At 35.7% G+C, this 21,330-nt stretch overlaps 4 protein-coding genes across 4 annotated transcripts in view; 3 read left to right on the top strand and 1 right to left on the bottom strand.

Moving 5' to 3' along the window:
- Positions 1 to 43, top strand: part of LOC110413282 (fringe-like protein) — a 2,647-nt gene extending 2,604 nt beyond the window's left edge. The window contains exon 3 of the mRNA XM_021424046.1: positions 36 to 43. Coding sequence (XP_021279721.1) covers positions 36 to 43 — 8 coding nt within the window. The remainder of the gene's footprint in view (positions 1 to 35) is intronic.
- On the top strand, positions 7 to 1,738 carry LOC110413556 (receptor-like kinase). Its single transcript, XM_021424413.2, has one exon. The coding sequence runs from the start codon at positions 58 to 60 to the stop codon at positions 1,480 to 1,482; it is 1,425 nt and encodes a 474-aa protein (XP_021280088.1). The 5' UTR covers positions 7 to 57; the 3' UTR covers positions 1,483 to 1,738.
- A 3,631-nt stretch (positions 1,739 to 5,369) lies between these two features.
- On the top strand, positions 5,370 to 10,579 carry LOC110413555 (ferric reduction oxidase 2-like). Its single transcript, XM_021424412.2, has 8 exons — positions 5,370 to 5,529; positions 5,603 to 5,705; positions 5,793 to 5,987; positions 6,081 to 6,315; positions 7,953 to 8,280; positions 8,368 to 8,611; positions 8,693 to 9,399; positions 9,493 to 10,579. Exons 1-8 carry the CDS (start codon positions 5,370 to 5,372, stop codon positions 9,630 to 9,632), a joined length of 2,112 nt encoding a protein of 703 aa, XP_021280087.1. The 3' UTR covers positions 9,633 to 10,579.
- A 153-nt stretch (positions 10,580 to 10,732) lies between these two features.
- LOC110413553 (uncharacterized) lies at positions 10,733 to 20,449 on the bottom strand. The gene is made up of 23 exons (XM_021424409.2): positions 20,083 to 20,449; positions 19,878 to 19,985; positions 19,244 to 19,392; positions 19,006 to 19,087; positions 18,493 to 18,908; positions 17,538 to 17,970; positions 17,216 to 17,439; positions 16,737 to 16,932; positions 16,468 to 16,613; positions 16,222 to 16,396; positions 16,053 to 16,106; positions 15,633 to 15,812; positions 14,862 to 14,974; positions 14,264 to 14,440; positions 13,079 to 13,136; positions 12,627 to 12,686; positions 12,456 to 12,497; positions 12,232 to 12,359; positions 12,008 to 12,143; positions 11,848 to 11,925; positions 11,572 to 11,688; positions 10,918 to 10,980; positions 10,733 to 10,820 (listed from the first exon to the last, which is right to left on the bottom strand). The coding sequence occupies exons 1-23, from the start codon at positions 20,227 to 20,229 to the stop codon at positions 10,734 to 10,736; spliced, it is 3,369 nt and encodes a 1,122-aa protein (XP_021280084.1). The 5' UTR covers positions 20,230 to 20,449; the 3' UTR covers position 10,733.
- Positions 20,450 to 21,330: the final 881 nt, after the last annotated feature.

Raw genomic sequence — 21,330 nt, 5'->3', positions numbered from 1 at the left:
CCCCCCCCCTTTCTTCATTCTCTTCGTGTTCTTAGATCAGTAACTCTGTTTTCTCTCATGGAAACTATGCTTACAAGACTTCGTTTCTCCTTCTTCCTTGTTTTTGTCTTTACTTTTTATGATCTCTCTTCATCTTTCTCTCCGATTGACAACTATCTCGTCAATTCTGGCGCCTCCCTGGACTCCACCGTAGACAATCGTCGTTTCATCTCTGACTCGTCTGATTCCTCTAACTCACATCATCTCTCTTCACCCGAGACCTTCTCACTCTGTGCTGGAACTCTTCTTCCGGGTCTGCCTCAAATCTATCATACCGCCAGGGTTTTCAAGGCACCGTCGAAATACGTTTTCGATGTCAAAGATCCAGGGATGCACATGGTACGTCTCCATTTTCACCAATTCAGTTCATCAAAGTTGAATCTTCGTGACTCCCAATTTCACGTTTTGGTTAATGGGTTGGTAGCTTTGACCAATTTTAGTGGTGGGAATTTGGTGGGTCCTAAGGTCAGGGAATATTTGCTTTGCGTTCATTCAGAAAAGCTTGAAATCACTTTTGTTCCTGCTGAAAGATCGAAATTTGCTTTTGTTAATGCGATTGAAGTTATATCTGCGCCTCAAGATTTGATACTGGAAACTGCTCAATCTGTCAACGGTGACAAAGTTAAGCCTTTTGAGGGGTTAAATCAACAAGCATTTGAAGTTGTGCATAGGGTAACTGTAGGAGGTGCTAAAGTTACTCCTTTTAATGATACTTTGTGGAGAACTTGGGTGCCTGATGATGACTATATGAAATCGACCGAAGGATCGACTAGGGTGTACTTTGCTGGTAGAATTAAGTACCAAACTCACGGGGCGAGTCGTGAAGTTGGTCCTGATAATGTGTATAATTCTGCTCGGTTGATTCAAAGCAAGAATGCTTCTATTCCTAATGTGAACCTTACATGGGAGTTTCCGGTGATGGAGGGTTATAAGTATCTTGTTCGGATGCATTTCTGTGATATTGCTAGTATATCCCTTGGATTGCTGTTTTTCAATGTTTATGTTAATGGCCATTTAGCCTATAAGGATTTTGATCCCTCGGCTGTTACAAATTACTTGTTGGCTTCTCCCATTTATGCGGATTTTGTCATTGATGCTGATCATTCAGGGTTTGTGAGTGTAAGTGTTGGGCCTTCTAGCAAAAGCATGGCATACGCAGTTGATGCTATTTTAAATGGGGTGGAGATCATGAAGATGAATAATTCAGTAGGTAGTCTTGATGGCGAGCTGCCTGCAGAGTCAGTTTTGAAGTGTTGGCCAAGAAGAAGTGCTGGTATTCTGCTTCCTTTGATTGCTCTTGTGTGTTTACTACTGAGCTTATCAGCGATTATCCATAGGAGGAACACAAACAAGGTCGACTCTGTGCCATGGTCAAAATTGCCTGTGGATGTCCCAGAAGTTTCTCCGAAGCAAGGCAAACAACAATTATCAAGTAGAGTATAAAGATTGTTAAGGATCCACTGGCTTTGTAATATATAAGTAACTTGTTGGGGATACCACATACTATTAGAATGGAGGCTAGTAGTTCACGCATACTAAAGGTTTCTTCGAGTTTGAATTTGAAGTTTGTGAAGAGCTTTGTCTCCGTGTATTGTTGTCTGGTTAATCTGTATGAAAGCTGTATTAAGAAAATACAGTGTTGTTTGCAATGCATATTTTGCATTTTATTATCAATATATTACCATGATCATGTTTGTGATGCTGAAACGATTATTTAATTCAGTCACCTAGTTGTTCGTGATTATAAGTCATTGGTCACCTTCTCTGCTCATACTCTTTAAAACCTATTATAAATTGGTAAAAATGTCACCATAAAATCCAAGTTATTTGTACCAAACCAACCTGATAAACCTAAGCTTATTCTAAATCATGGAATCATTTCTGTTATCTCATACTCTTCAGTATTCTTCGTGAATTGAATTAGGAACCTTATCTAAATGTAAGTGACGTCTGAAAAAGCCTTTACAGATGAATACTAGTATTTTTCTTTGGTTCTTTTAACACGATTAACACTGTTATAGAGGTAGCATCCGAGCATTTAGTTTATTGATTGTTGCATGATTTTCCTTTGAAGAAGGTAGGGTTTGAATCCCGTCCCTATACATATATATTAAAAAAAAACATTGTTATAGAGGGATGTGAAAGCATTAGAGGTGCCAAGGGAGCAAAATTGTCCTTAGGGTCGCAATGTTTCTGTCCGTGTATGTTAAAATTTTCGATCCTACTCACATGCTCCAATCTAAGTCAGCTACTCTCATTGTGAGCTGATGTCAGTTGTTTATTTGGTAGACTGCTCTTTTGGAACACCTGTAGTTCTTCTACCATTGTAGTCGTGTATATTGTTTTGTCCTATGTAGCTTAGCACAGCTAAATGGAATCGGAGTTCAGCCATAATCTTACAAAATACAAGCTGTGTCTCTGCCTGGTAGGCAGTATTCACTTGGTACACTGCTTTCCAAATGAGCCGTCCTTGGAATTATTTTCAAATGTGTAAATGCCAATAAGCTGTATCCCCTTAACCAGAAGCTGCCGCTGATTGTATAGGACGATGCATCATCTGTTTCAGCCATTCCCCTCCTGCTTGTATCTCCTACTGCCAGACGGAAATCATGAAGGGATCTATGCTTGTATTTCCTCTTGGGAGTGGCAGGATTTGAAGTTGAGTACTTCTCTCAAGAGAGGCAGGACTACCGATGGTTGAGATAAGAGTTAATCGGCAGGCAGCATAAACTTCTAGATGAGCTTGGACCTATATTTGTTACTGGACTTTATTTGGGCTTAGGTTCAGCCTCAAAGTACCTCAACTTTGCTACTTTCATTTACTGTTTACACAAAACAATTGTCCAATAAAGAATAATATTAGATTTGCATAATGAAATTGGATGAGAATGAAATAATTATTTTATAGAAATAAAATAATTATTATATTATTTAATTTATAATAATGGAATAAGATAGGAATTGTTATTATAAATTATTCAAATGTTTGGCTAGTGAGAATAGTTTTAAAAATAGTGAAGAAATAAGTTAAAAATGGTAAAAATACTCATTATTATAATATTTAATTTTTAAATTAAAATATTTATTATTTTAATAATTTATTTCAATTATTAATGAATTTTGATATAATTATTTATTTCAATTTATAGAATATTAATATTTTATATTTTATTTAAAATATTAATAATTTATAATTAAAACATTAACATCATTATTTTATTTTTAAAATATTACAAATTTATAATTAAAATTTTAATTTAATTTATATATTTAAAATAATAAATTTTTATAATTTAGAATTAAACTTAAATCTTTTTAAAATTCTTTTTTATTTTCTTTTCCTTTTTCTTGTCGATCGATCACATCTTTGGTGGCTAGTTGGTGTAAAAGAGCGTCAATATGCACTCCTTGTGGCCAGATCAGGTCGAGGAGCTCCAAATCAGCACTGCACAAAGTCGGACCTGGCCGCGGAGTGCCAGATTTGACTGCAAGATATATCTGGGAAGCATTAAATTCGATGCTTCCCATGGTGGGTTTGATTGGCTAGTACTCCTTGTGGCTAGTTCTAGCAAGGGAACAACACTAGATCAACACTTCCCCTAACAGTCGATGATAGAGGGAATGCAGAGAGAGAAGGAGAAGAAGAAAATGGGTAAAAGAGAAAGAAAACTTGAGAAATGAAACAAATTTATAGTATATAGTAGTTTTTGAAATTTTAAAGGGATATTTTCATCCAATCTATTTTTTTTTTCTATTCCTACTAGCTTGAGATAGCCATTATCGAAAAGGCTTGGTAATAGCTATTCAGAGCTCTTTGACCATTTTGAGGAATGGCACAATTCCATCCAACTAAATGTAGTCTTTGGTTGATAACCAAGCATGCCATTAATGATCTTGTAACAAAAGAAAACCTTCATAATCATATTGCTTTTAATCAAGATCAGCCCTTAAGTAAGGCAAATTTGGAGAGATCTTATATTTTTATAATAAAAATATAATTAATTATATTAAATATATAAAATTCAAATAATTAATAAAATATTTATATATTCTCTTATATCTAATAAATATTTATTTTCTCTAATTTCCACATCTTATTAATTTTGAAATAATTATTTCATTTTCTATTATAACTATGTAAAAGTAAAAAATAATTAATAAAATGACATATTTTTTCACTTCTCTAATTATGTCCTTAATAAATCTTAAGTTTTTTTTATCATTTCTCAATTACTACAATGCTATTAATTCTCAACTACTTATCTTATTTCTAATTAACTAACGGTAATATGTATTTAACTATCTCTAGAGGCTATTTTTTCTCATATATTTCTTCTAGTTCCAATCAACTAATGGTAAAATGTATTTAATAATTTCCAATAACTATTTTATTTTCTATATATAAAACCAATTATCTTTTTTTTTTCAATTTATAATATCCACTTTTGAATTCTTCTTCATTTGTTGCAATTGTATGTATTTCACCACATTTTCACTTCAAAATTTAACAGTCAAAATGCACATTTTCTCTTGCAGCAAATCTAGGGGTAAAAGAAACAAAGAAAAGGGCATCTATGTCCCTTTACCCATTTTCACAAATTTGGGTTCAAATACTACAAAGTTTCTCTTTGTTTTTTCCTTATCCAATGCACAAAGTCTCCATCTAATTTATGATGTTTAGGCACATGATAAAAGCACCAGAAACAAAACCATCTTTCTAAGTGTAACTTAGCCGGTTTTGTCTTCCAAACCAGTGTCAAAATCTAAAATAATTAGTAAGTTTAGATTTTGTTTTGACTTTTGTTTCTTATATATTTTTAACTTTTTATTTGAAAAAAAAATAAAAAATAACCCTATCACTTATTTGTTACTTATTTGACATTAGAAAAAATTAAAAAAAAAAAGCTTTCTTTATTACTCATTATAAGTTAATGATGGAACTATACTATTATGGTTGCATGGAGCTTGCAATTGGAGGGAGGTAAGCACATCCACATGTCCTAAGCCAAACCCTAGTGTTGACTACCGAACAGCCTCAACTTGCTCTTCCCCTGCCTGATTTTTGCCACGCAATTTATTTATTGTTTCTTTCCCAATTACGTATAATTCCCACAAGACGCGGATCATGCTTTTTTACCCTTTAATTGGAAATATCTCTTCTTTCCTTATCTTACGTACCACTATTGGTATTATGTAATTCATTACTTAATTACAAAGAAATTCTTTCCTATATATACCATCATTCCACTGAAATTCTCCTCAGAGATTCTCTCAAAAACTTATAATTAAGCTGTCCTTTTTTTTCTCAAAAACTTCCCCATAAGAGAGAGATGGAGTCCAGGGTGGTAAGGGCAGCAATAAGGTTGCTCTTGACTGTCATCTGTCTTGGGGTTTGTATGATGTGGATCATGTTGCCGACAAACACCTACAGGCAAAAATGGAGGGCTAGCATCTCCAAGAGGGTCCTTTCGACATATTTTGGAACACAAGGTTTGGCTCTGAAAGCAATGTTTTGATCCATTTAATAACTAGTACATTGTGGTTTCTAATTCTAAGGTTACAGGTTCCAATATTCTGATTTGGACCTTTCCTGTCCTCCTTGTTGGTGCTCTGGGCTCCTTGTACCTTCACTTGGGAAAGAACTTGAACGAAAACGATTTGCAAAGGTAGAATAATGACAATTTCCATTATTTAACATACGTTACACGTGAGATAAAAAAAACCCAGTTTTGATGGCTATTTCTGATGAACAGCAATGAGAAAAAACTTCGGCTGGCGTTGTGGAAGAGGCCACTGTTAGTGAAAGGTCCTCTAGGGATTGTTTCCGGCATAGAATTAACCTTCTTGATCATGTTCATTTCACTCCTGGTTTGGATACTGGCAACTTATTTACGTAACGGGTTACCTACAATCACTCCAAAAGTAGCGGCAAAATATGGAGTGGAAGTGTAAGAAATTCACGTTGATAAAATACAGCATTCAATACTTTATTCAAAACATATATATAATATAGGTTTGGGTCTTTGATTGATTTTTGGCAGATGGCAAATGAAGTTGTCCGATATAGCGTTGTGGATAGGCCTTGTTGGGAACGTATGCCTATCGTTTCTGTTCTACCCAGTGGCTCGTGGCTCATCGGTGCTGCCGCTGTTGGGGCTAACCTCGGAGGGCAGCATCAAGTACCACATATGGCTCGGACACATGACCATGGTTCTTTTCACAGTTCACGGAGTTTGCTACATCGTTTATTGGGCTGTTACAGGCCAAATATCTGAGGTAATTAATGCTCTTTTATGACCTAATAAAGTGACGTTTTCTTCCTAGTTTTGGTCTCCATCGTCCTGTTTTATCGGTTTCATTGTTGGAAAATTGCACGTAAGGATTGTCATTAATTACCAAAAAAAGAAAAGAAAATCCAAGGTGGGATGATGCAGAGAAAATATGGCATAGAATCAAAGGTTGTTTTCAGAGTCCATAGAACAGTGGAACTGTTCCATTACTTAGAGAAGAGAACCCTGAAAAATGGTTCCCTATCAAGGAATTTTATATGCCCCTTCGATGAGCATCCGGCGGTGCGGATTGGCACCTATGGGGCTTGTTGCACCATGGCTTCTCTTTTATACTCTCACTTTATTATATTCTAGACTTATTATTCATTCTTTACTATAATAAATAATATACAATTAAATTATAAAAATAATAAATAGCTACAATATAAATAATTTCGGACATAATCTGTTGACATAAAACCAACAAGATATGAAATGAGATGAATTTGAATTTCGTATTAACAGAATAAAGTTTTCATTTTTAAATAAGTTAATTGTGTGGTGTCTCAATAGATTAATTAGGTTTTATCATCTTGTAATCTGTATAATAAATGTATCATAATTCTGTCAAGAACTTTGATACAATTACAACTCACTAACACCTATTGTCGATCATATTATAAATTAATACACACATGCATATATATAAAAAGCAAAATATATGTAATTATATAAATGAAAATGTAATTTATAAATAATTGATTAAATATTCGTGTAATATATAATCAATTTATTTAGTAAATAGATAAAAAATATAGCAAACAAATATTACTTTATTAATTTCATAAATTTTCTTAATTTTGTAAATATCAAATGTATTTATAAATTAAACTCAGAATGTCACTGCCTCCAATTTTTCATATATTTTCGTGATTCGTTTGTTTTCCATTTTTGTTATTATATTTGCATTGAAATTCTTTGCTGTAGCCTGTAGTACTTTTACAACAACTGTTTCTCATGCACGAACACGGTGCACCAAACCTGCAAGGGTCCAAAGATCAAGCGGTTAGGATAATCTGAGGGGGTTTGGGAATCTGATATAGGGGCCCCATTTGGAGTCTAGGTGAAACGTGTAGGGTTAACCCAAGAAGATAAACTAGGCATAAGTCAACAAAGGATGATGGTATTTCATGACCAAAGTACGTAAGAGAAAAAGATAACAGTATAGTGGAGCTTCGACAACTACTAAGCTTTTTCTGCCCTATAGAAGCAACTCATAAGACCCATCATAATCAATATATTTGACGGTGGGATTTTTTTTTTCAAAAAATATTCGGATGAAATTAATCAATTGTTTTAATTTTTAGATTAAAACATAAATATTTAATTTTTTTGTTTATTTTTATATGAATTTTAAATTTTGAATAACATGAATGAGAAATTATTGATATTAATATCATAATTTAATGTTATCGAGATGAACAAATTAACACCCAAATTATTTCTAATTTTTTAATTTTAAAGAAGAAAGAAAGGGTAAACCCCTTTTTGAAAATTTATCCAAATCAATCAACTATAAAATTATGTTACTATTTTGTTAAAAAATATTCTTTAACTTAAGCAAAATGTTGAATGTTCATACAGATGATAAAATGGAGTCATTCCGATATTTCGAATGTGGCTGGAGAGATAGCATTGCTGGGTGGCCTGTTCTTGTGGGCAGCAACCATTCCTCAAATCAGGCGAAAAGCTTTTGAGCTCTTCTTCTACACGCATTACCTCTACGTAATCTTCGTGTTGTTTTTCATATTGCATGTCGGCGTTGGTTTCTCCCTCATCATGCTCCCGGGTTTTTACCTCTTCATGATTGATCGTTTCCTGAGATACCTGCAGTCTCGACGGAGTGTTCGCTTACTCTCTGCCCGACTTCTACCCTGTAATACTGTGGAACTTAACTTCGCCAAAAGCCCTGGTAATTACCCACGATTCTACTTCTTATGTCTAACCCTTTTTTTGGACACGAGTTGATCTGTTGTTTTATGTCTGGTTTTGAAACTAGGTTTGAGTTATAATCCGACAAGTATTATGTTCTTGAATGTGGCTGGCATTTCTAAGCTGCAATGGCATCCGTTTACAATTAGTTCAAACAGTAGATTGGAGCCGGATAGACTGAGTGTGATCATCAAAAGTGAAGGAAGTTGGTCGACCAAGCTCTACCAGATGCTTTCATCTCCTTCCTCAGTTGATCGTCCTGAGGTCTCTATTGAAGGACCTTATGGACCTGCATCAAACCATTTCCTCAGGTTATTGCATATAATAATCAAGTTCCTTTCATCCTGAAAAGTAAACACTAATTTCAAAGTTTATAATAATTTTTTTTCCAGGCATGACACGCTTGTGATGGTGAGTGGAGGCAGTGGAATTACTCCTTTTATATCCATAATCCGAGAGCTTATCTACAGGAGCAAAATAGCTCAGTGCAAGACACCAAATATGATTCTAATTGCTGCTTTCAAAAACTCTTCGGACCTCACCATGCTAGACCTTCTGCTGCCCATGACTGGTTCTCCCTCTGAACTTTCCAACCTGCAGCTTCGAATCGAAGCTTTCGTAACAAGGGAGAAACAACCAGCGAGTGATAACTCAAAACGGGTCCGTTCCATATGGTTCAAGCCCCATCAAACAGATATACCTATGGCTGCCATTTTAGGCCCCAACAGCTGGCTCTGGCTCAGTGCCATAATATCATCTTCGTTCATCATATTCCTTGTCTTAATTGGGATCATCACCCGCTACTATATTTATCCGATTGATCATAATAAAAATGACTTCTCAACCGCCATAAGAGCTGTGTTGCATATTTTGGTTATATGTTTCTCCATAGCCGTAACAGCTAGTGCAGCAGTTTTTTGGAGCAAGAGACAGTATGCCAGGGAAGCAAAGCAGATACAAAACATGGAAGGACAAACCCCAGGAGGATCACCTGACTTGATGCCTTCTTATAATGCTGATAGAGAACTGGAAAGCCTCCCCCACCAGTCTCTTGCAGAAGCTACCAAAATTCACTATGGAGAGAGACCCGATTTAAAGAGTTAAGTTCTTGCCATTAACACGAATGGCCAATCTTCCCAGCTCAGACTCTGAAACTTCATTTCCTTTATCTGATTTTTTTGTTTGGGTGCAGGAATGCTATTTGACTGTAAAGGATCGAGCATTGGGGTTCTTGTTTGCGGTCCAAAGAAATTGAGACATGATGTTGCAGCAATATGTTCATCTGGTCTGGCACAAAATCTGCATTTTGAGTCCATCAGTTTCAGCTGGTGACTAACTGTTTCCCGACCAGGGTTGATAAGGGTGCAGTGTTTTAACCGTTTGTCTTCCGAAGATTTACGGTGGTATTATTTTAACTACCAATCTTTTGTCCTATGATAAGTCAATGTTGATGTCGCATGCAAAATTTCTTGCTAAATAGAGTACCGGAATCCAGAATTAGGTTGTCTTAATGATAAATAACCTGAAAATCATTACTGGGAAGAAGTTAATCATAATACCAATAATCGGCTCAATGCTATTACTTCGTTTCCTTTTAACGTTCGAGAATTCAAGTTTAATTTAATTCTCTTATCCTCTTCACATTGTCACATGCACCGTAAAGACAAGGTGGATAAAACCACCATTATGATTTACTCTGGTCCCAAAGAAAAAGGCTGAACTGCACCATCTCAAAACTATTATAGGAAATTTGCTTATACCATCAACACTACAATCAAGCTATTACGCTAGGTTCTCCAACACAGTGAATATCAATGTAAAGGAAAAAATAAATGAGAAAGAAAACAGCAGTATTACTGCGGGTGCATTATTTGCATATCAGAAATCCGTAAAATAGAGATTATTTAGATAATATTTCAATAGAAAAACCAAAAAACATATATTCCAACAAAGGTTAAACCCGTATCCTCACGGGAAATCTCACAAAACACGAGTTCAGAAAATTTTCTACCCATCTCACCTTTGCTGAGGAAAAAGTCATCAACTCTCGAGCTCCAGAACATGGTATAACAATGGTTTATTCAGGTGATTTGATTTATTTATATTCAATATCTATACAGCCAAAAACACATTATACAAATGTCAAAAACAGCGGATTCAAAAAAAAATTTAATCTGAAACATGCAACTGGGCATGAATCCCTAAGAAGCTTAACCTCTATATCTACAAAGAAGAACAATTTTGCGATTCTAATGGCATACAAGATTCGCTGTAATTCAAAGGCCTAATCATTCTCAAGACTTGAATTCCGCCGGTCGTCTTTTTCTTGATTGAAAAAAATAAATGATACACACTTTCAACGATTTTTGTTACTCAAGTGAATAGGCATTCCCTACCAGAAAAATTTTGGTTTGGTTAAACTTGATATATACCTCATTTATCTTCTGAATTTGCGACAGATGAAAGTTGCTCTTCCAAAACGTCAAGCAAATCATGGTATTCAGCAAATGAAGGATGAGACTGAAGGAAAAAAAAAAGGTTCAAGAGCATGGTAAAAAAGTCAGATTTGGATAATAACATTGTGAAGATCACTATCAGAGCCGTAAAAGCCACATACCTGCAATGTCAAACTATATGCTTTCCACAACCGCATATCATGCCGGAAAAGATCAAATAGAACCTGCACAAAACCACAAATGGATTGCTATTGTGAACCCAAAACAACAAGAAATCTAAAGAATAACATCTTTGAACTCCATCCAGTGTCCTCTTCAAGACTACCTGGACCTTGAATAACATCTGCATGCACCATTCTCCTCAACTTCGTGATCATCATGTCTTTCAAATTATTATTGAGATCTTTTAAAGATGATGCTAAAAAATGTCAAGCATACAGAGATCTGCTTCTGATCTGCCTCTTTTAAGGCAGTCTTGTAAACTTTGTATCAGATTTCTCTAATTCTTGGATGGATTGATTTCATTTATCAAAAATAAATAACAAAACATAATAAAATTGTCAAAGGAGGCTGTCAAAGAACTTCATAAACTTCCATCAAGTGGTTCCCCTTTAACAATCAGACTGAAGATGTTCGAAATTCCAACTGCTACTTCTATGAATTATATTTTTTAAAGGGAAGTCCAGACCTCAAGGACAAATCTCTTATGAACCACCATTCTTCAAAGAGGGACAAGGTATGTTAAGTACATCACTGAAGGTAAAACTCAAACTATCCTTAACCAGAGTTTTGATGTTAAAAGAAGTAACTTATACCTCAGACCGTCTTAAAAGTGTGGCTAGGACAACTATCCACTCCTTGAACTTGACCGAGCACATATGAGCCAAGAGGAATTCAGCATCCAACCTGCTCTGCAATGTACCCATTTGCAGCTGGAGATATAAAGAAGCAAGTTCCATAAGCAAAAGACTATCGAAGAGCAGGAAGAAAAATAGCAGAAAAAGAAGGGTAACTATTTCACCACATGGTGTAAATAACAGAACAAAGGAGCAAAGGTATGGCCTATAACAAATTTCAGAAAAGAATGGCACCTTTTGCCCAATCAGTTCAAGCCCTGAAGCAAAGTTCTCCAACCGAGCAGAACCATATCTTTCTCGTTGAAGATATTCCTGCAACGTATTGTTTACTAGAACAAATGAGAAACACTTCACTCAAGAAAATGACTTCTTGAACAAACTATGCTTTGCTTACCACTAAATCAAACTGAGTGCCTTTTACAAATGCAACAAGCTTGGAAAGTTCCTTTCCCGACATCAAATAGCTAGCATGATTTTCCAATATGTTCTTAACAGGAGCTACATGAGCACTCAGCTCTTTGAATGAGGTGCTGGTTCAAACAAATATTTGAAGTGAGTATCATTTTGATAATATAAAACCATGGAGGTAATGTAAAACAATTTATGGAGGTCATTAACCTTTTATCAAGTGATGACCTCCTGTAACTAGAACGAAAAAGAAAATAGCCCAAGAATCTAGGAGAGAGTCTGTCAGAATCTGTAGATGCCTGCTCATAGTCTCTTCCCGATCTCAACAAGAACCTCACCTTTAACAAAAAAGGAAAAGAGAAATCACAATCCAGCAAGATTTTAATACCAAAAAATTTCATTAACACAAACATAGAACCATGCCAGAATCATACCAGCTCTCCAGCAAGTTCATATAATGATTCGTCTAGTGTTGCCTGCATAGGATTTAACAATGCTTTCAACAGTCTTACAGGGAAAAAAAAAAGTGGCAAAATTAGGTAAAAGAGGAGAGAGAGAGAGAGAGAGAGAGATAATTACATAAGAACGTAGTAGCAAAGACATACCTGCAATAAGCGCAGAGCACAATACTGACTAACAGCAGGACCTTCAAGCTTAGCAATTACCTGCACCATTTGAAAAAAATGAATCAATCAAACTATTATGTACAACAGGACTAACATTTCTAACAAGGAATTCACATGTAGGAAGAGAGAACGTTTCCCTCACTTCTCATGTATATCCTTGCAATCCCATCTAATGAGGAAGAGAGCCACACAAAATTCATGGAAGATAAACACACTCTGTAAATTTACTAGGGATGGGTTGAATGTAACTAGTAAACTGTATAACTAAAGCATTCTTATAAAACATGGCTACATACATGTATTAAGAATAATTCTAACATGTCCAACTCTCAAAAGAGGAAATATCTTTGCCAAAAATTGAAGAGTATATAACAATAAACATTATAGCTATACTAACGAGTTAAAAATTCCAAAGAGAAGATGATTCTTACAAGAATGTAGCAAGCTGCAGTGCGGTACCATCTCCGCTGGAAGCAGTCTTCAAACAACCTTCCACAATAAAATTTGTGAGGGCAATTTTTAAATGGAAAAGGGATCACAACATGTAATTGTATATGATACATGAAGAAAACTGATGTGCTTGTTCAGAAAATGGAATCATAACACAACTGATGCCCAATGTTTACTAAGCTGCGACTCATCCTGGGTAGAAGGAAAGGTCAAATATACCCAAACATCGTTCAAATATAATCAATCACAATAGAAGACCTGGAAGAAGAATCTGATCCTTAGTTCTGCTCAAATCACAATATTTCTTGATTAGAAAAAAAGCCAATAAGGCTGCAAGAGGGGGATGCAATTCAACCAAAAAACGATTGTTCCCTTCAGGATAGCTAGCTTAGACAACCATCATCCTCTTTAATACTCATAGTGAGCAGGGATGGCCTCCCTACCCATCCTTAATGATGTAATGTTTGCCACTTTGGACAACATGCTAATATTATATGATACATGAAGAAAACTGATGTGCTTGTTCAGAAAATGGAATCATAATGCAACTGATGCCCAACGTTTACAAAGTTGCAACTAATCCTTGGTACAAGGTCAAATATACCTAACACCGTTCAAATATAAGCAATCACTATCGAAGACCAGGAAGAAGAATCTGATCCTTAGTTCTGCTCAAATCACAATATTTCTTGATTAGAAGGAAAGCCAATAAGGCTGCAAGATGGGGTTGCAATTCAACCAAAAAACGGGATGTTCCCTTCAGGATAGCTTAGACAACCACCATCCTCTTTAATACTCAGTGAGCAGGGATGGCCTCCCTGCCCATCCTTAATGATGTAATGTTTGCCACTTTGGACGACTGAGATTTTGTAAAATTGTCTCATGTGTCATTCATTGGGATTGTATTCTGCTGTTAATTGGATTTGAAGTATCAATAATAAGTTATCTTCTTTGGCCAAAAAAGAATACACAATATTGCTGAAAAAATAGGTCAGGATTTATGAAATAGTTTGTCTAGTTTATACAAATATAGATACATATACACATATATATGTAACAAGACACAAATTGTTTATTAAATCTGGACTGATATATGTGTTCAACATCTTTTCAAACATGTTTTGCAAATGGAAAACAAAATATGAAAGGAGAATTAAAGAACATACTCTGTTGATCTTCCTGCAGCAGTGAACAAATCGGCCCAATGTCTACCATCAGTTTTTCTTGCAACACTCACAACCACATCAAGATACTCTGGGAAATTTCTAATCAGATCACAGGTCTTCTCCAGAAGAGAGACATTCTGTTTTGGGACAGAGTTCTGGTTTTTATTCACATTTTGCCTGAAAGGTACTAATATAATTTAGTTATAGATAAGATAAAAAGAAAGAGATACATAAAAAAGAAAAGGGGAGAACAAAAACACACATCAAAACCTCCAGCCTTCCAGTGAACACATAGAGATGAAGATTGGTCCATAGAAAGGCTCAAGCAAAGCCGAAGAAAATTTTGCTAACCAGCAAACTTATATGGAAATTTATACTTGTCCAGTTTAATAAGCCAAAAGCTAAAAACTGCAATGGCAGGACTGCATCAAAATGCTCACATACATGCATAAGATGACACAACATGGCAAGTTACAAGCTCTTGAGCTAAGTTTTATGGTTTAAGTAGCAGTTGTACGCATCAAAACTGGTTAGTCTCCATTAAGTTTCAGTTTCATGAAGATACTTTGGACAATCATTTTTCCCAATTAGATAATACCTTGAAATCTCAGCATCAAATACAGTAAAAAGAAGCCACTCCAAACAATGTGAAAAATGAGGCTTCTCCGCTGATATTTGTGCCAACCGTAAAGCTTCCTCGCTTTTGTTCCTCTGCAAGATGCAGAATCAGAAGTAGAATCAGAAAGAGTACCTACAACCTAGGCAACTGCACTGTTCTTTAAAACCAGTGGGACCAGCATCTACAGCTATGACTTTCAGCATATACTACAAAACCACAAGGCACAGAGCAAGATTCTTTTTGCTACTCAGAGAACAGATACTTCTTTACAGACAACTAAATTCTGTTCCAAAAAAGTTGCAATAACATTGTGGTCAGGAAATGATAAACTTTTATCATTGACAGAAGATTCTTGGTAAGAATCTTCACATTCATCAGTTCAAAGTGGCAGTCTACAATGAATGAGAAGGAACAATAAGTTTGACAAAAAGAGGCTTTTCATGTTCATTGCAGGCAGCCTTGAAGAACAAACCCACAGTTTGCACCATTCCTTCTGGCAGAAAACACACTGAGCTTAGTGCAAAATATATCCCAAAAACCATTAAATCAAAAGAATAAGCCGCTTCTTGATGAAACACAGGCTTGACGAAATAAATGGATCAATAGCTCCAATATCATAGAAATATAAGTAGTCAGATCCTTGCTAATAAACATATGAAATTTCACTGACCACATTTCCACATGAATTTAGACTTTAAATTAAATAGGCTTTCGGAATTCCTGAAGAAGGAAGAGAAAGAAAAGTGATACCTGAATGAGGTGTCGAAGCAGGCAATGTAAAATAGTTTGAGCTTGGGGAGTTGGCTCAAAGCATGGAAACTCTGTGCATGCTGAAAAGGACATTCTTTGAGAAACACCAACAACAACCCCAGCATTTGGAAGAAGCCCCAGAGGGTACACCTCACGGTCAAATTCCAGTTCTGGATCCAACTAATGAATAAATGTTTGAACTATTAAACTCGGTAGATGCACTAAATAACCAGATCAAGTGCCTAACATACAAGAGATTGTAATATCTAAAAAATGATTGAATAGGAGAAACAATGATAAGACGAGAAGTGCATAAAAGGAGCAACCAGATCAGACAGAAATCACATTCTCAGTTCAAAACCATCTAAAATCCCAAAATATCATGAATAGTTTATCGTACAGGGCTTTGTGCAATAATACCTGCAAAAAACCCTCCTGCTTAAATGAGTCAACACCAGGAGATGGATACCAAACCTGTAAAAATAAGCTTCCAAACAGAACTTATATCAGACTAGTACAAACTAAGGAAGCTTTATAAAAAATAGTAAGAGCCAAATGTAGGAAACTATCAACTTTAACAGTAGGTTACCTGCATTCCGCGGTGGCCATAATCCAACCAAGAGACATCCTCAATTAGATTTGTTTTCTCCTCTGATTTACCACATGTAACCCAAAATAATTCAACAGAATCAGTGAGTTCCCTTTCCCGTCCATCATCCAAATCAAGTAGCGAAAGCTCCCCGTTCGCTCTCAGTATCAGACATCTAGAAAAGCAAGTACATATCAGAGGCATGCAGTGTGCAGAAAGCTCTCTTCACCATTTAAAAGGCAATACCTTGCAGGCTCTCTGGCTAACAAGTTTGAAGCAGATGAGATATGATTGTCAAGGGCACCCTCTCGTAGAATTTGATCAGGAATAAAACGCATCGCTGCAGGATGGCTCTTTGCAGTCATGATTGAGAGTTCTCGTACTGTAGAAAGCTGTTTGTCATTTTATCACTTAAAAACGTATGAAGAATAATTTGCACACTATGTTAAAAGCACTATTATTTACATATTTCAATAAAAGACTTAAATAAAAGCAATTGGATAACATTCCTTTACCTGTAGGTCTGGAGTACTTGAAGGAGTCAATTCACCAAATAATTTCACATGGAATATGTGCACATCAAAACGGCGATAAGTGACTAGTATATAATCTTCATACACGTCCATCACCATTGGCTTTGCAAGCAATGGTTTACGACAAAGTAGAGAGCTTTGATCAAGGTGATACCGTGGATAGAAAAGCAACTCATACCTGCACAATAAATTACATCAACCACAATAAACAACTGTAGATCATGAATTTAAAATGAAAAAATAGTAATTCATGAGAAAGTAATCATTACAAAGGAAAGGCAGAAAGAAAGAAGAGAAACTTGCTCCCAAAAGCTTATAAATGAACTGGCTATTTGTGAAGGCTTGCCCACGCATTTCAGGCATCTATACATTTCCAGAAATTAATCAAACTACCATAAATGCATGGACAGACTAGACAAGTTCCGCTGAAGTAACTAAGAGGGAACAGATTTGTATCTTACATGTTAGAAGAATCAATGTAGTTGCAGACAATGACAATCTTCCCCAGCCATAACAAACCTTTGCATTGAATCTTTTGTTCCTGAGAAATATCTCCAAACACTCGCCACTTCTTCAGTCGTATATCATATAAAATCAGCCCATGGAGACCAGCAACGGCTAAATACATTCCATCCTTGCTCGCTGCCACATGTTGAACAGGCCAATTGTGGGAGATATAAGAAACCTGGAAAAAGAAGGCAAAACCACATTAGAAACACCCACAATTTAAGGAAAACAGAATGAAGGCAGACAATTATCAAAGTTGTGATTTGGACATATAACTGGAAGGTTCAGATGTAGCATCTTAAGCTCATCAGTATCTTCTGACTGCACAACAAGCAACCTATCTTCTCCGTAAATCACTTGACGGACGTAAGTCATTCCTGAAACTCCTCTACTCAGGCAACACTTTCCAAAAGAAAATGCAAGAATTCTCTCCAACGATCCTTCCTCAATAGCATAAAGCCTATATCCATATTCATCCCACTGCATCACTGAGGTACCACCCATCAATGGTTCATATTTACAATCCTGGTTTGGCTTAACAACTGGAGAAGAAACAGAACTCAAACCAATTTGACGGATGGTTGACATTAGACGACATCCAGAAACAGACCAAACTGTAAGTCCTCTTAACTTCCACCCAACTGCAAAAGCAGAATTATCAGGTGTCCATGCAATACAACTAACAGCACCAGTGTCATCCATTGAATATCTGCCAAACAACAAGATCAAGAAGTAAAAAACTTTCATTCTTAACAAAAGAAGCCTACAGCCAGATAAAATTAGGGTTCAACAACTATTATACTAGAATCAGGCAAGAAAATAGAGAAAACCAAGCAAAAATGAGACTCCAAATGTTTGCTAAGATAAGTATCACAAAAGAAACTGATTAAATCACAAATTCATGAATTTACAATCCTCAGGTCCTTATATAGGGAAGCTAAAGGCTTGATTCAGTCTCAACGTAAATCACAATCACTAAACATTTGTTCCCTCTCTAAATGCAGGGTGTTGCTTGAGATGGAAGTAGATTTGTTCATTAGTATTTGTAAAAAGGATAGCAGTCAAAGGTTGACAACCACAAGGAATGTGATTTACAGAACATTAGATGAGGCAAATATACTATTTAAGTGCTTTGTAGAAAAATACAGTAATTACTTCACTAAAAACCAAGACTATGAACATCACATCATGCAACCAATTTTCTAGCTTTACCAATGAATACAACACTTACCCCCAGTCATATAAGGAGACAGTACGAATGAGCGATACCGATTCAGCCAAGTCATATAACTCAACAACCCCTCTTCTGGTACCAACGGCAAGGATCTGTTGATCTCCAGCAACAGAAGTACATACAGCATCACCAGATCCCAAACTTTTTTCAGCTTTAATGGATTCAACAGGCTTTAAACCTTTCTTGCTCACAGAGCATGACACCAATTGTCCGTCAGAATATAAGACTAATAGCAGCCTCATTGGAACACAAAACTCCAGTTGGGCTATAGCAGACTTCCTGGAGACTTTATAATTGGAGAGAAAAGCTGCTTGAGCTTCTCCAGAAGTAATACCATTAACTAGAGAATGTGGTAATGTAGTAACTTCATTGTTGTTATGTTGAAAGGAATCGAGTTCAAAAGCTCCATAAAACTGTACAGAAAAAACAATACAAAAATTAAATTCTGTGTTTAAAAAAAAAACCAGGAAGACAGGAGAAAATTGAAACTATATGTTATCTGTGGATTACCTCCCCCTTCCAGGAGATACTATATAAAGATCCATCAGACAGCCCTAGTAGCATATGTTTGTTATCACTCACAATATTGCTCCTACAGCAACAAGGTTAAAAGGAAACGATAAGAACGGTACTCAGAAAACTCAAATTAAGGTCAAAATTACTGAAACTAATGTTAGCAAAGATATACTAAATGGGAAAGAAAGAAGTAAGGTGGGGGAGGGGGGTTAATTTTAACAGGGATACTTACACAGCCAAATCCTTTGCCGCAAACGGGACTTGTTCAATCAGAACACAAGTTATCGTTGCCAGATAAAAATTAGAAGGTTGCTTGCCTCCTATTTGTACTTTTCTCTCTGTGAACTGGACCTTGAAGATGTGAAGAAATAAAGATGATGTCTGCAAAAGCCAAAAACAAAGATTATGAAATCCATAATTAAAGAAAGTTATGCTTTTAAATGTCTTCAGAAGCAAGGCACACAAACAAATTAAAAACAAAAGGCAGTTAACAAGCATTATCTTTCATCCCTGATTTAAAAATCAAACACCACTTTAGCCATCATTCCTAACCCTAAAATAAAGCTAATCAGCTAAATATCATTACTTCCACCACACCAATGTGATCAGATAAGAATTTAACAACTAACTGATCAAGAGCAATGCTGTATGAGCATCTCCTCTACTTCATTTTAATTTAGTGATTGACTTTACTCTTTAATTCCAAAATGCCATCCCTCTTATCATACCAAATCAACATTTAATCCAAATAAATATACAAAAACAGATACTACTTTAACTGAAATAAAAATTCCACGCAAAGCTAGTATAGTAAGCAAAAACCAATTTTACGAAGAAAAAAAAAGCAACGAAAGAAAAGAACTCACAAGCACGGCAATCAATTTGGAGTCAGGGCTCCAAACGGCCCGCAAATTCTCGCCTTCTCGCTGCACCGAATCGGCATCTCTCTTATACTTCCCTAACCTCACTCTATGCTGCAATCACCGACATAATTCTCAAAAAAATTTAAAAAAAAAAAACAAAAACAAAAACCTTATCTGAAACAAAAGCATGCATTTGCAAAGGAAATACCTGAGAGGAGCTCCAGAGCTCGAGATGCGAAGGCGAAACGACGAGCAAGAGTCGGTTATTGAGTTTGAGATAAATGATATTTTGCGACGAAGGACACTGCCCTTGCTCCAACGGAATCACCTGCGGATATCCATATGCCATATACATCCTTCTTCTCCTTCGATTACTATTAGCTTTCTCTCAGTTAGGGATCTAACTCAAGATATAGATCTGAGACTGTACAAAGCATTTTTGGTGAGAAAGAGAGAAGATTAGATCTTGTAGATCCAGGAGGAGAGTGGCATCTTCTGTACTTTTCTTTCAATATCGATCGTGTTTTTTACGTTTTTTTTCATCTGATTAAATCTCTTTTTCTGGCTTGAGCAGGAAGTGCCAAAAACGATTTTGATTTTACGAAGGAAAAAAAATGAAAAAGAAAAAATGACGTTGCACAGTTAAACCGGTCCCACCTCCGCTGGGTCCCACCTGAAGTCCATTTACGTTGATTTTTTTATATAAACATCAAAATCGGCATCTTAAAAGTTAATGAATGGGCCAGACAAAGGGCGACAAATATACATGTGATCATGGGCCTTGGAGAAGATAAAATTATATGAAATAGCTTGTGCCATGGGCCTTAAGCCTGCACAATAACCAGTCCACATCTCTATGTGCTAGACGGTCCAGCTATTTGAGACCACATTCAATCCAGAATTTCAGAGAACCCAACGGGCCGATGGTTTTTTGTATGACAAACAAAAAACAGAGTAAATAGAGAGACTTGGCACAAGAAAATAAGTCCTTCAAATTTTTTAAAAAAAAATTGTAAATATTATAAAATTCAATATGATGTACAATGTAATTATTCATTCCATAAAATTAAATCACATTATTCTATCAAAATAAATATTCACAATATGTTTCATTGGCCTTAAAAGTAAATAAATGGGGATTTTGAATTCATAGAATGTTCCAAATCTTAATTATTGTTAACATATAAAATACTGTATAATATCATTGTGCCATGAAATATCATCCCTAGCATATATGGTCAAGAAAAATAATTGTATGTAATTGATTCCTCCAATTTGTAGTCTTCCTTCTTGTGATTGAAGGAAAGAAATGATAGTTTACTTCTAATTTTCTCTTAGTTATGGTATAAGAAAGTGTCTCGTGCTTGAATAGCACCTTTCTATCTTTACATTCTAGAGAAGAGTAAATATGAACTAAAAGTGTCAAGAGAGTCAATATCTTTTTGTGCAAAAGGAA

Source organism: Theobroma umbraticum, unplaced genomic scaffold (genome assembly GCF_002168275.2).
Source record: "Theobroma umbraticum cultivar Fairchild unplaced genomic scaffold, ASM216827v3 scaffold_4.1, whole genome shotgun sequence".
In the NCBI taxonomy this organism is placed as follows: domain Eukaryota; kingdom Viridiplantae; phylum Streptophyta; class Magnoliopsida; order Malvales; family Malvaceae; genus Theobroma; species Theobroma umbraticum.
Note: the sequence above shows the minus strand (reverse complement) of the source record. Positions and strands in the feature narration are given on the sequence as shown.